This window comes from Bos indicus, chromosome 5 (genome assembly GCF_029378745.1).
Source record: "Bos indicus isolate NIAB-ARS_2022 breed Sahiwal x Tharparkar chromosome 5, NIAB-ARS_B.indTharparkar_mat_pri_1.0, whole genome shotgun sequence".
NCBI lineage: Eukaryota > Metazoa > Chordata > Mammalia > Artiodactyla > Bovidae > Bos > Bos indicus.
The window spans coordinates 81,353,908-81,366,569 of record NC_091764.1 but is presented as its reverse complement, the minus strand read 5'-3'; the positions used below and the strand labels follow the sequence as shown (position 1 = coordinate 81,366,569).

Below are 12,662 nucleotides of genomic sequence, written 5' to 3'. Positions count from 1 at the left end.
TTCCGCAGTATGTGAGAAAGATGGGCAATGAAGAGTACAAAACAGTAAGTAGTGATAAGTGCAATGAATAAAAATAAAGCATGATTAGTGGACAATGATGAGTGTGTGCTGTTTTATATAGGGTGGTCATCGAGCATCCCTCTGGTACAATGGTTTTTGAGTAGTATTCAGAGGAAATGAGTGTGTGATATCTGGGGTGAAGAGTATATCAAACACAGCAAATAACTTCAATAGCCTTATGGTAATAATGTGCTTATAATGGTTTGAGGAAGGCCAGTGACAACAGATGGAAGATTTAGGGAGAGAGGGGTATAACTTTGGGCTATGAGAGGGATTATAGAGTTTATTTGCAGTAATGTGGAAGCTTAGAAATTGTAGTCAGATGTGTGATATTTTTTTATTTAACAGATATTTATTGAGTACCCACACTATGCCTGGTAATATTTTACATGTTACGGATACTGTGGTGAACAATTTATGCCATCATAGAAATTACATTCTTTGTGATTGCCCTCAAGTTTTAGGGTGAAGTGTCTGCCTAAAATGTGGGAGACATAGCTTCAATCCCTGGGTTGGGAAGATCCCCTGGAGAAGGAAATGGCAACCCACTCCAGTACTCTTGCCTGGAAAATCCCATGGACAGAGAAGCCTGGTAGGCTACAGTCCATGGGGTTGCAAAGAGTCGGACACGACTGAGCGACTTCACTTTCACTTTCAAGTTTTGAAGGACTATTTTTGCTGCAGTCTTGGAAGAAGGGTAGAATCAAAGAGGCAGGGATGTTGAGAAATGATCGTAGTGTGGACTAGAGAAGTAGCAGTGGAGATGTTGACAACTGTCCAGATTGTAGATCATGAGATGGAGACATTAGGAGGTTTAAATAAGTAAATAAATGACCCAATATTTGCAAAGGGTTTGGAACAGTGCCTGGCACACAGTTGTATTGCTAGAGACTTTGTTAAAGAAATTTTAATCAGGTGTTTTAGCCTTTGTTGACATTAACAAAGTTAAAGACTTTGTTAAAGAAATAAAAATGAACATCAAGCCAGTAGGGTTTTGTGACATATTACTTGTGGATTGTGATGGGAAAAAAGGAGAGAAACTAAAAATGATTTCAGAATTTTTTTGAGCGAAGGGAAGATTAGTAAAGGAAAATAAAAGGTTTGACATTGGACATGTTAATTTTGAGATTTCTTTTAGATATACATGTAAAGAGCTTAAGAGGCAGCTAGATAAAGAAATCTGAGGATTAGCTATGGCAGAATTGGGGATAAAATTTAAAAAGTAGTACAAAGATGATATTTAAGTTTATTTATCAGTTGAACAAGTTAAAGAAGAGGTCTCATTCTCAGGAACTCCTGCAGTTTGAGATTGGGGCAGTGAAGAATAGCAAACAGGATGGACTGAGAAGGAGAAGAAACGAATGAAGAAAATATTTCAAGAAGGAAGAGGGGTGGATTGGGCTTGGTGATTGGCAGCAATAGAGGCTACATGATTTTTGAATCTTTTTATATTTTCTTAAAAAAAAAAAAAAAAAAAAAAAAAAACTAGTCTAAGGTAGTTAAGGGGGAAAAGTCCATAAGTAACATCTTGAATAGGAAAATAGATGTCAGTTATGCTTATATGACTTATGGTGCAGAAGCTAGTAGAGCTGAACCATTGATGGCAACAAGATAGGCATGTCTCTCACATCCCTGCTTGAGTGATGGAGGGGAACATAAAGGGGATTTAGGGTGGTTCTGGGGGCCTAGAGACCCAAGTATTGCCATGCCAAAAGAAGCAGTTCCCACTCAGAGTAGAGGATCTGGAAGGACTGAGGACAGCAGCTAAAGCTGGCTGAGTCTCTGAGCCCTCATTTCTTTTGGAAATACACAGAGAAAGTACCCATCTTAAAGTCATCCATGCTAAGGAGGATGGTAAAGCATCGGACAGACACTGAAGGGGGAGAATGTTCAGATACTGGTAGGGAGGGTATCAGAGAAAGCATTTATCAGAAAGTACTCAAGAAGTCGCTGCATTGGAAAAACACTTTTTTCTTTTTAAAACCTTATAATAGCAACAGAAGAGGAAGCCCTAGAATCATGAGGAAGTTCTTCAGGCTAACTTCAACTCAGAGTAAACTACTACATGGTTAAGAGAAAAGGATTGCTGCGGAACTGAGTACAGTGATGGAAGCATTTGAACAGCAGGAAAAATCAGAAATAGAACAACAGTTCAGAAATGAGAAAAGAACAAATAAGATATAGCTGATAGAAAAAAGACATAAAAGAAAAAAAATCCCAAAATGAAGATTAAGCCTGAAGGAATAAAAGAGGGAATGCAATAGTATAGAAAGAAAAAAATAATAAAGCATGACAAAATGAAAACTAACATAAATGAAGAAGAATTTGAGAGAAAGGAATAATTATAGAAAACAAACAGTATGTTCGTTTTTACCCGATCCAGTATGTGTGTAATTGGATTCCCCGAAGAGGAAGACTAAAGAGGTGAAACAGAACTGTATGAAAAATGTAATTCAACCACCTTACATGATATGAAAGAAGACTGGGACCTATTTTGAAAATGTACATGTATACCTGAAAAAATAGACCCCTAACAGTCAATTATGGGAGAAGGCAATGGCACCCCACTCCAGTACTCTTGCCTGGAAAATCCCATGGACGGAGGAGCCTGGTAGGCTGCAGTCCATGGGGTCCTTAAGAGTCAGACACGACTGAGCGACTTCACTTTCACTTTTCACTTTCATGCATTGGAGAGGGACATGGCAACCCACTCCAGTGTTCTTGCCTGGAGAATCCCAGGGACAGAGGAGCCTGGTGGGCTGCCGTCTGTGGGGTCGAGCAGAGTCGGACACGACTGAAGTGACTTAGCAGCAGTAACAGTCAATTATGAGACATCTTCTAGTGACTTTAAACAAAGTGTTTTTCAAAATAATACCTTGGAAATCTGTAACTCCAGTGACTCTGCTTTTTTGGTTTTCCCAGGATAGTCTATATTTATACTGTTATCCTAGTGCAGTTATTAGGGAGAAGGCAATGGCACCCCACTCCAGTACTCTTGCCTGGAAAAATCCCATGGACGGAGGAGCCTGGTAGGCTGCAGTGCATGGGGTCGCTAAGAGTCGGACACAACTGAGCGACTTCACTTTCACTTTTCACTTTCATGCATTGGAGGGGGAAATGGCAACCCACTCCAGTGTTCTTGACTGGAGAATCCCAGGGATGGTGGGGCCTGGTGGGCTGCCGTCTATGGGGTTGCACAGAGTTGGACAGGACTGAAGTGACTTAGCAGCAGCAGCAGCAGTGCAGTTATTAACAGAAACTCCTTTTATTCTCAAAAGTGACCCAATTTGGAAAATAAATTGTATAGTCAATCTAAATATAAAATAAAATTAGATCCATGACAGACGTTTTAAAAAACACACTATATGCCAACAAAATAATGTAAGATAATTAGAATACTAAAATAAAGTATGAATCAGCACAGCTAACTGGTTTTCTATTTTAAAAGCTGCAAATGGTTCTCAGCAATCAGAAACGTAAAGATTATTATTCTCTTGGTTGTTTATGAGAAATATTTCACCTCAGTGAATTCCAAGAAGTAAAATTTTAAAACCAGCATTCTCTGATCAGAGTAAAACAAAATTAGAAATGAAATAGCAAAATCAAAGAAAATTAAATTGACACAAACATACTATTTTTTTCTTCCACCAGTGTAGTTTTTTGGCATTCATGTAACATTTGCAGAACGTATAATTCATCATTTAAAATGATATAAAATATAGTTCAGTGTTTTTTTTTAAGTATATTCACAATATTGTTGTACTGTCACTAGTATCTAACTGGCCAGATAGTATCATCACCTGAAGCAGCCTTGAATGCATTAAGCAGTTGCTCCCTAGGTCTCTTCTCCCCCAGCGCCTGACAGTTGCCAATCTACTTTCTGTTTCTGGATTTACCTATTTTACCTATTTACCTACTTTGGACATTTCCTCATAAAATGAAACCATGGAATATGCAGCCTCTCGTGTCTAGCTACTTCGGCATAGCATAATGGTTTCAAGGTTCTTTCATATTAAAACATGTATCATTTCATTCCTTTTATGGGTGAAGAATATTCACTTGTATGGATAATACTTCATTTAAAAAAGCTATTAGTTGATGAAAATTTACATTGTTTTTACTTTTTTGCTATTATTAAATAATGCTCATGTGGACGTTTGTGTCCAAGTTTTTGTGTAAATGTATATTTTCAATGCCCTTGGGTGTATAATTAAGAGTGAAATTTCTGGGACATTTGGTAAGTCTATGTTTAATTAAATCTACCTTTAATTTTTTGAGAAGCTACCAAACCTTTTCAGTGTTGAAGAACCATTTTACATTTCAACCAGCAAAGTGGAAGGGTTTCAGTTTCTCCACCTCCTTACTAATACTTACTTTATGAATTTTAATTATAGCCATGCTGGTGGATGCCAGTGGTTTTGACTTGAATTTCTATAATGGCTAATGATGTTGAACATTTGTTTCTTTGGAGAAATAGCTACGCAAGTTCTTTGCCCATTTTCAAAGTTTGGTTATCTTTTTGTTGCTGATTTACAAGAGTTGCTTATATATCCTGGATAACAGATCTTAGATCTGTTGATATTTTTACAGATATTCAGTGGGTTTCTTTTCTGCTTTCTTAGTAGTATCCTTTAATGCACAAAGTTTTAAGTTAGGTATTTAGGTTCTTTGCTTGTGCTTATATTTTAGTGTCATAGTTTTAGAAACTGTTACCTAATCCAAGGTGATAAAGGTGTGTACCTATCTTTTCCTACAAGAATTTAGTAGTTTTATCTTTTCGATTCAGGAATTTGATTCATTTGGTTTTAATATTTATACATCATGTGAGTTGGGGTTCCAGGTTTAGCCTTTTGCATGTGTGTCCAGTTTCCCACCATCATTTGTTGATAGAATTATTCTCTCCCTATTGAACTGACATGTTTACTCTTGTCAAAAATCAGTTGCTTATAGATACATAAACTTATTTTGAAGCACTCATTTTTATTTTCCACTGGAACCTCTATCCTTAAGCAAATATTACATTGTTTTGGCTACTGCAGCCCTTTGCTCAGTTTTGGAATTAGGACGTGTAAGTCCTCTGACGTTGCTTTATTTTTTGAAATTATTTTAGCGACTTATAATCACTTGCAATTCTATATGAATTTTAGGATGAGCTTGTCTGATTCTTCAAAATAAAGTCACTGGAATTTTGATAGGGATTGCATTGAATCTATAGATAAAATTTGGGAGTGGTGACACTTAACATATTAAATCTGCAAATCCAGGAATACAGGATGTCCTTCCTATTTTTTAAGACTCTACAATGTTTTATAGTTAGTAGTGTAAAAATTTCACACTTCTTTGGTAAAAAAGTATTTCTAAGTATTTTAACCTTTTTTATGCTATTGTAAATGGAATTGTTTTCTTTATTTCATATTTGGATTGTTCATGAAAGTGTGTAGAAATACAACTGATTTTGTGTGTTAATTTTGTTTCTTATAATGTTGTTGAACTTGTTTATTTAATAGTATTTAATAATATTTTGTTTATTAGACCTAATAGTTTTTCAGTTTCCCATATGTAAAATCATGTCTTCTGAAAATCAGGATAGTTTTACTTCTTCATTTCTAATCTAATAATTTCTAAGAACTCTTTTTATTTATTTTTCTTGCCTGATGCCCTTGCTAGAATTTCAGTATACTGTTTAATGGAGTTGGAAAGAGTAGGCATTCTTGTCTTGTTCCTGATGTTAGGGGAAAGTCTTCAGTCTTTCATCAATAATATGATTTCAGCTGTTTGAGAAACTGAGTAGCTATTTCTCCAAAGAAACAAATGTTCAACATCATTAGCCATTATAGAAATTCAAGTCAAAACCACTGGCATCCACCAGCATGGCTGTAATTAAAATTCAGAAAATAAGTATTGGTAAGGAGGTGGAGAAACTGAAACCCTTCCACTTTGCTGGTTGAAATGTAAAATGGTGCTTCCACAGTGAAAAAGGGATTTTCACAATGTCTTTTATCAGGTTGAAGATATTGCTTTTTGTTCTTAATTTTCTGAATATTTTCATCATGAAAGTTAGCTTGATCTTGTCACTGTTTTTCTAGGTACTGAGATAATCTTGCAGGCTTTTATTTCCTTCATTGTTTTAATGTGGTATATTAAATGGATTGATTTTTATATGTTGAACCACCTATACATTCCTGAGATAACTTACACTTGGTCCTAGGCTATAGACTTTTAAATATGCTGTTGGATTCTGCTTACTGCTTTGTCTTTTTCTTGTGTTGTCTTTGTGTGGCTTTGCATTAGTGTAATACTGGCCTTATAGAATTAGTTAGGGCATGTTTTCTCATCTATATGAGAAAGGTTGGTGTTAATCCTTTTGTAAACATTTGTTAGAATTCACCACTAAAGTCATTTGAAAGGATTTTCTTTTGTGTGAAGTGTTTTTGATTACTGGATTCAGTCTCCTTACTTGTTATAGGTCTGTTTGGTTTTCTGTTTCTTCTTGAGTCAATTTTGGTAGTTTGCATATTTCTAGGAATTTGTGCCTTACAACTTTGTTATCTAATTTGTTGGCATGTTGTTTTTGTTCAGTCACTAAGTCATATCTGACTCTTTGCAGCCCCATGAACTGTAGTGTGCCAGGATTTCCTGTCCTTCACTTTCTCCCAAACTTTGCAAAAATTCATGTCCATTGAGTTGGAGATGCTATCTAACCATCTCATCCTCTGCTACCCTCTTCTCCTTTTACCTTCAATCTTTCCCAGCATCAGGGTCTTTTAGTGGTTCATAATATTTTTGTATGTTCTTTTTGTTTCTTTAAGTTCAGTAGTAAGCCCTTTCCTTGTTATTAATTTTACTAATTTGACTTATCCCTTATCTCTTTTTTTTTTTTTTTTTCCTGCCTTGGTCAATGAATGTTTGTCGTATTGCTGATTTTTTATAAAGAACCAACTTTGGTCCAGTTGATTTTCTCTATTGATTTCTATTCTTTTCTTTATTTTCTTTTAGTTTCCTTCATTATGCTTGCTTTGGTTTATTCTTCTTTTTCTAGTTCCTTAAGGTGAAAGGTTAGGTTATTGGTTTGATGTTTTCTTTTTTTAATATAGATTTTTAATTTCCCTTGTGATTTCCTCTTTGACTAATGGGTTACATAGGAATATGTTGTTTGATTTCTACAAATTTGTGAATTTTCTCATTTTTTTACTGTTATCTCAAATTTCATTCCCTTGTAGTTGAAGAGAATGCTTTGTATAACTTCAGTATTTTAAAATTTATTAAGACTTGTTTTGTGGTTTACCATGTAGTCTATCCTGGAGATTGTTTCATGTCTACTTGAGTATAATGTGTATTCTGTTGTTGGGTGATGTATTCTATAGTTTCATTTCTTATAGTTGGTGTATGTGTTGTTCAGTCTTCTATCATTTATTTTTTGGGGGGCTCCAAAATCATTGCCAATGGTGATTGCAGCCATGAAATTAAAAGACACTTACTCTTTGGAAGGAAAGTTATGATCAACCTAGACAGCATATTTAAAAGCAGAGACATTACTTGGTCACCAAAGGTCCATCTAGTCAAGGGTATGGTTTTTCCAGTAGTCATGTATGTATGTGAGGGTTGGACTGTAAAGATAGCTGAGCACCGAAGAATTGATGCTTTTGAACTGTGGTGTTGGAGAAGACTCTTGAGAGTCCCTTGGACTGCAAGGAGGTCCAACCAGTCCATCCTAAAGGAAATCAGTCCTGAATATTCATTGGAAGGACTGATGCTGAAACTGAAACTCCAATACTTTGGCTACCTCATGCGAAGAGCTGACTCATTGGAAAAGACCCTGATGCTGGAAAGGACTGAAGGCAGGAGAAGAAGGGGATCATAGAGGATGAGATGGTTGGATGGCATCACCAACTTAATGGACATGAGTTTGCGTAAACTCTGGGAGTTGGTAATGGACAGGAATGCCTGGTGTGCTGCGGTTAATGGGTTCGTAAAGAGTCGGACACGACTGAGCGACTAAACTGAACTGATATCAATAATGAGAATTTCAGCATAATCCAACAAGCATTTGTCAATAGCTACTGTATTCTAAGGGGCTTCCCAGGTGGCGCTAGTTGTAAAGAACCCACCTGCCAGTGCAGAAGATTAAGAAACTCGGGTTCAGTCCTGGGATGGGAATATCCCCTGGAGAAGGACATGGCAACTCACTCCAGTATTCTTGCCTGGAGAATCCCATGGACAAAGGAGCCTGGCAGGCTACAGTCCATGGGGTTGCACAGAGTTAGACACAACTGAAGCAACTTAGCACATGCTGTATTCTAAGGCATGTGCAAAGCAATAGATTGCTGTTCCTTTGATGTAAGAAGATGTAGCCATGGGTTAAGTGTTTATTTTCAACTGCAATAAAATATGTCATAGAACATTTTTATCATTTATAAAATGTCTATTTGAAAGACCTGTTATATGAATTGCTTAATATATTGTACTCTGTGTGTTCCTTTAATAGCACTCCAATACTTTTTAATGGTTCATGTCATTATTCAGAACCATAATTGCTGAATGGTCAAACTTTGTTATTGAAATGGTGCATATTCATCTTCAATTTCTAAATAATGATGTAAAAGTAGAATATATTCTGTTTCATTTAGCAGATCTAAATGAATTTGCTTTGCTTTAGATTGTAAAACACTAAAAAGCTTTTGGACCTTTTTGGTTCTAAATTTCAATTCTGAATTAAAGAGATTAGTTGGTAATAGGTATTGTCAATGAGAGAAAAAAGTAAATTAACATTTAATTAGTTAAGTCTGAAAAATCTTGGTTTTAGTAAAATTAAATTGTTTCTTTGCTTCTCGGTTTGTAGGAGGTTTAATATTGTAATACATATTGTTAATTTCCAGAATTTGTTTGCCCATGTAACCTATTTTATATGCTGCTACTGCTGCTGCTAAGTCGCTTCAGTCGTGTCCGACTCTGTGCGACCCCATAGACGGCAGCCCATCAGGCTCCACCATCCCTGGGATTCTCCAGGCAAGAACACTGGAGCGGGTTGCCATTTCCTTCTCCAATGCATGAAAGTGAAAAGTGAAAGTCAAGTCGCTTAGTCATGTCTGACTCTTAGCGACCCCATGGACTGCAGCCTACCAGGCTCCTCCGTCCATGGGATTTTCCAGGCAAGAGTACTGGAGTGGGGTGCCATTGCCTTCTCCGTAGTTTGTTATTAATCAATGGCATTAAGGTAGAGTATATGCTTCTCAAGAACTGCTTAAGATGTTCGAATGTGATGTGAAAAGAAAATGTCATAATACCTGTTTCTCTTTATTTTTTTAAATCTTGAAAACTAAGAAAAACAAAATCTATGTTATTATTCATCATAGAAATTGATACCTTTGCCCTCCTAGGTGCCTTTATGAAAGTCACATACCATTAGTGAGATAACCTGACCTGAATGGGAGTTCGAAAGTGATGAGTTGGTGGTGCTGTCCACATGCGTTTGCTTGTTTTTAGTATAATAGAATGTATGAGCTTGCTTTACTAGGTGATTGGATTTTGCTGCTTTGTTATTTAGTTTTGACTAAAACAACTCTTTAGTCCATCCTAAAGGAGATCAGTCCTGGGTGTTCATTGGAAGGACTGATGTTGAAGCTGAAACTCTAATACTTTGGCACCTGATGCAAAGAGCTGACTCATTGGAAAAGACCCTGATGCTGGGAAAGATCGAGGGCAGGAGGAAAAGGGGATGACAGAAGATGAGATGGTTGGATGGCATCACTGGCTCAATGGACATGAGTTTGTGTAAACTCTGGGAGTTGGTGATGGACAGGGAGGCCTGGAGTGCTGCGATTCATGGGGTTGCAAAGAGTCGGACATGACTGAGCAACTGAAATGAAAACAACTCTCACAGAAATGGGAAAATGACTTTAAAAAAAGATTGCTGCCATGAGCCATAGATTGATAATCATACCAAGAAAAATCAGTGTCTATATCAAGGGCCCTTATTGGTCCTTTATGTTTAGGCTTTTTGGTAAAGAGTGATTTAGCTAGAGAAAGATACATAAAGCTATATACTGGAAAAGGCAATTAGAATTTGATAATGAAATAACAATTCTTGAATAAGTTAAGTATAAGCAGTTTATAAATGAGGAATTGGTAACATTCCCAGGTGGCACTAGTGGTAAAGAACCGGCCTGCCAATGCAGAAGACATAAGAGATGCAGGTTCGATCCCAGGGTCAGGAAGATCCCCTGGAGGAGGGCATGGCAACCCACTCCAGTATTCTTGCCTAGAGAATCCCATGGACAGGGAAGCCTGGAGGGTTACAGAGCATATGGTCGCATAGAATTGGCCATGACCAAGCCAAGTTGGCACATACTCTCACAAGAATACATGAACAAGAACTGTTTTTCTTGTCTTTTTTCCTAAATATCATTAATTTGCTCACCAAGTCCACTGAGGTGATGATGTAGTCATTCAGAGTCCCTGGCTGACAGAGGCCCTCCTGCTGTTTACAGCACATGGCTTTAATTGTCATCCAGGGCAATGACATCAGCAAGCAAATAGTGGGGGACAAAGGAAGTGTGTGGAGGATTTGTTGGAGGTTTTGTGGTTCAGGTCTGAAATGGTGTGCATCACTTCTACCTACCTGACATTCCTAAAATAAATCATACTTGGTTGAGATGTATTATTTATTTATTGCTAGATTCCATTTACTAATATTTTATGTAGAATTTTAGTTTTTGTTTTCATAAAAGAGATTGGTTCATAATTTTATCTTTGCAGATTGAAGTATAAGGGATATGCTTTCTTAGTAAAATATGTGGGGAAATATTCCCTCTTTTTCCATTCTCTGGAAGATTTTGTGTAAGAGTTCTGTTATTTATTAATTGTTTATTAAAAGTAACCTTTTTAATAATCTGCACTTATATGTTTCTAGGTCAGAAGTTTTATTTTGTTCTTAATATAAGATAGGTACTTTTTTTTTTAAACACATACAAAATTTTTCAGAATTTTTATTTCATCTTCTTTCAGTTTTGTTTTTTTTTTCCCTAGGAGTTTTTTCATTTTACCTAAAATTTCATATTTATTGCTGTAATATTTAACAATATCTTACTATTTGTTTAGAAAAATCTATTGGTTGTATAATATCCTGAATTCATGAGTAATATTAGAAATTTTTGTTTTTTATTTTCTTCATCATTTTATTGTTCCTGTCTTGCTAGATTTTATTTTTTCTTCTTTCTTTGGATTATTTTTTTAACAATTGTTTTACATAAATATTTGTCTTTTTATTTTGTCTCTTGTCTTTTTAAAGGTTTTTTTTTTTTTTAATATACTTTCAATCATTTATTTCTCTTTTGCTGTAGGTTTTCCCTATCTTTTGGTCCTCTAATCCTGCTTTCTGCTGTTTTACCTATTATTTACCTCATTTATCACATTGAGTTGTAGAATTTGTTTTATGAATTCCAATTCTTTGAAGAAATTCTCTGTACTATCCACTTTCCCCACTTCTCTATTTTCTTGTGTGTATTTATTCATAAATATTGTAAACTTTTTGATAACTAATATCTGAATCACCCATGGGTCTATTTCTTTTGTCTTTTCTATTTTATGTTTCTTTGGTCTCATCTGTTATCATTTCTGATAATTTGCATTAAAAGCTTTACATTGTGTTTGAAAAATTGGAAAGGTTCTGTAGGATGTTAACATTCTCCAAAGAGAGTTCAGCTTCTCCTTTCCTTGGAAGGTAGAATGAGGGTTTGTTCTCCTTAATCTAGTAGTTCTCAAATTTTGTCACATATTGAACTGTTGACATGTGTGTATTACTGGAGAAGTAACGAAAAAAAAAAGGTTCTGGCTTTTTGGATGACACAGGGCCTCCTGTCTCTAGATCCAGGTCCACAGTTGCCAGATGTCTCAAGAGATAACACCATTGCCTTGGGTTATCTTACCTGTGAGCATGGTTTTCCTTTCTCAATTATGGTTTCCCTTTAATCTCACATTGCTATCTTCAGAATGCTTTTAAACAAAGTTTTTTTGAATGGGTTTCTCTTTGTTTTCAGCTTCAACATTGGTGTGCCACAAATCACTCACATCACTTATAAATGCAAAAGTCAGTGGTGTGTTATTTTGTAAACAACAGCAACAACAACAAAAAAAACAAAAACAAATCATAGCTTAGTTTCTTATTTTCTTTCAGGAAAAGCATAAACAAGAATTGGAAGATATGAGGAAAGCGGGTCATGAAGCCCTCAGCATTATTGTGGATGAATATAAGGTAGTTATTTGAGAATCTGTTTCCTTTATTCTTTTAAAGTTTGGCAGATTTTAGTAAAAACATTATGTATATGCAAATAATCACAAATTATAGAATTGTTATTATATTTTCATATGGAATTCCTTTCTGTTGATCAATAGTGCTCATTGAAAGTGTACTTGGTAAATTACAAAGGTAATGTTAGATGTTGCTCTGCATTTGAGAACTTATGGAATATTTGAGTACACAGATTGAAGTTTTAAAGCAAAATGCTATAGAATTAATTGCTGGATTAGCTTTTTTGGTCTTTACTGTGATTCTACTTTTATAGGAAAAAAAGATATATAAATCTGAAAATTATTGTCATACTTTT

General features: G+C 35.6%; 1 protein-coding gene across 13 annotated transcripts in view; it reads left to right on the top strand.

Annotated features, from left to right (window-relative positions):
- Nucleotides 1-12,662, top strand: part of CCDC91 (coiled-coil domain containing 91) — a 395,166-nt gene that overhangs the window by 204,204 nt on the left and 178,300 nt on the right. For 11 of the 13 annotated variants that reach the window (XM_070789912.1, XM_070789908.1, XM_070789900.1 and 8 more), the window contains one exon: nucleotides 12,233-12,310. The exons of the other annotated variants lie outside the window; for them this stretch is intronic. In XM_070789912.1, coding sequence (XP_070646013.1) covers nucleotides 12,233-12,310 — 78 coding nt within the window. The remainder of the gene's footprint in view (nucleotides 1-12,232; nucleotides 12,311-12,662) is intronic. 13 annotated transcript variants of the gene reach the window in all.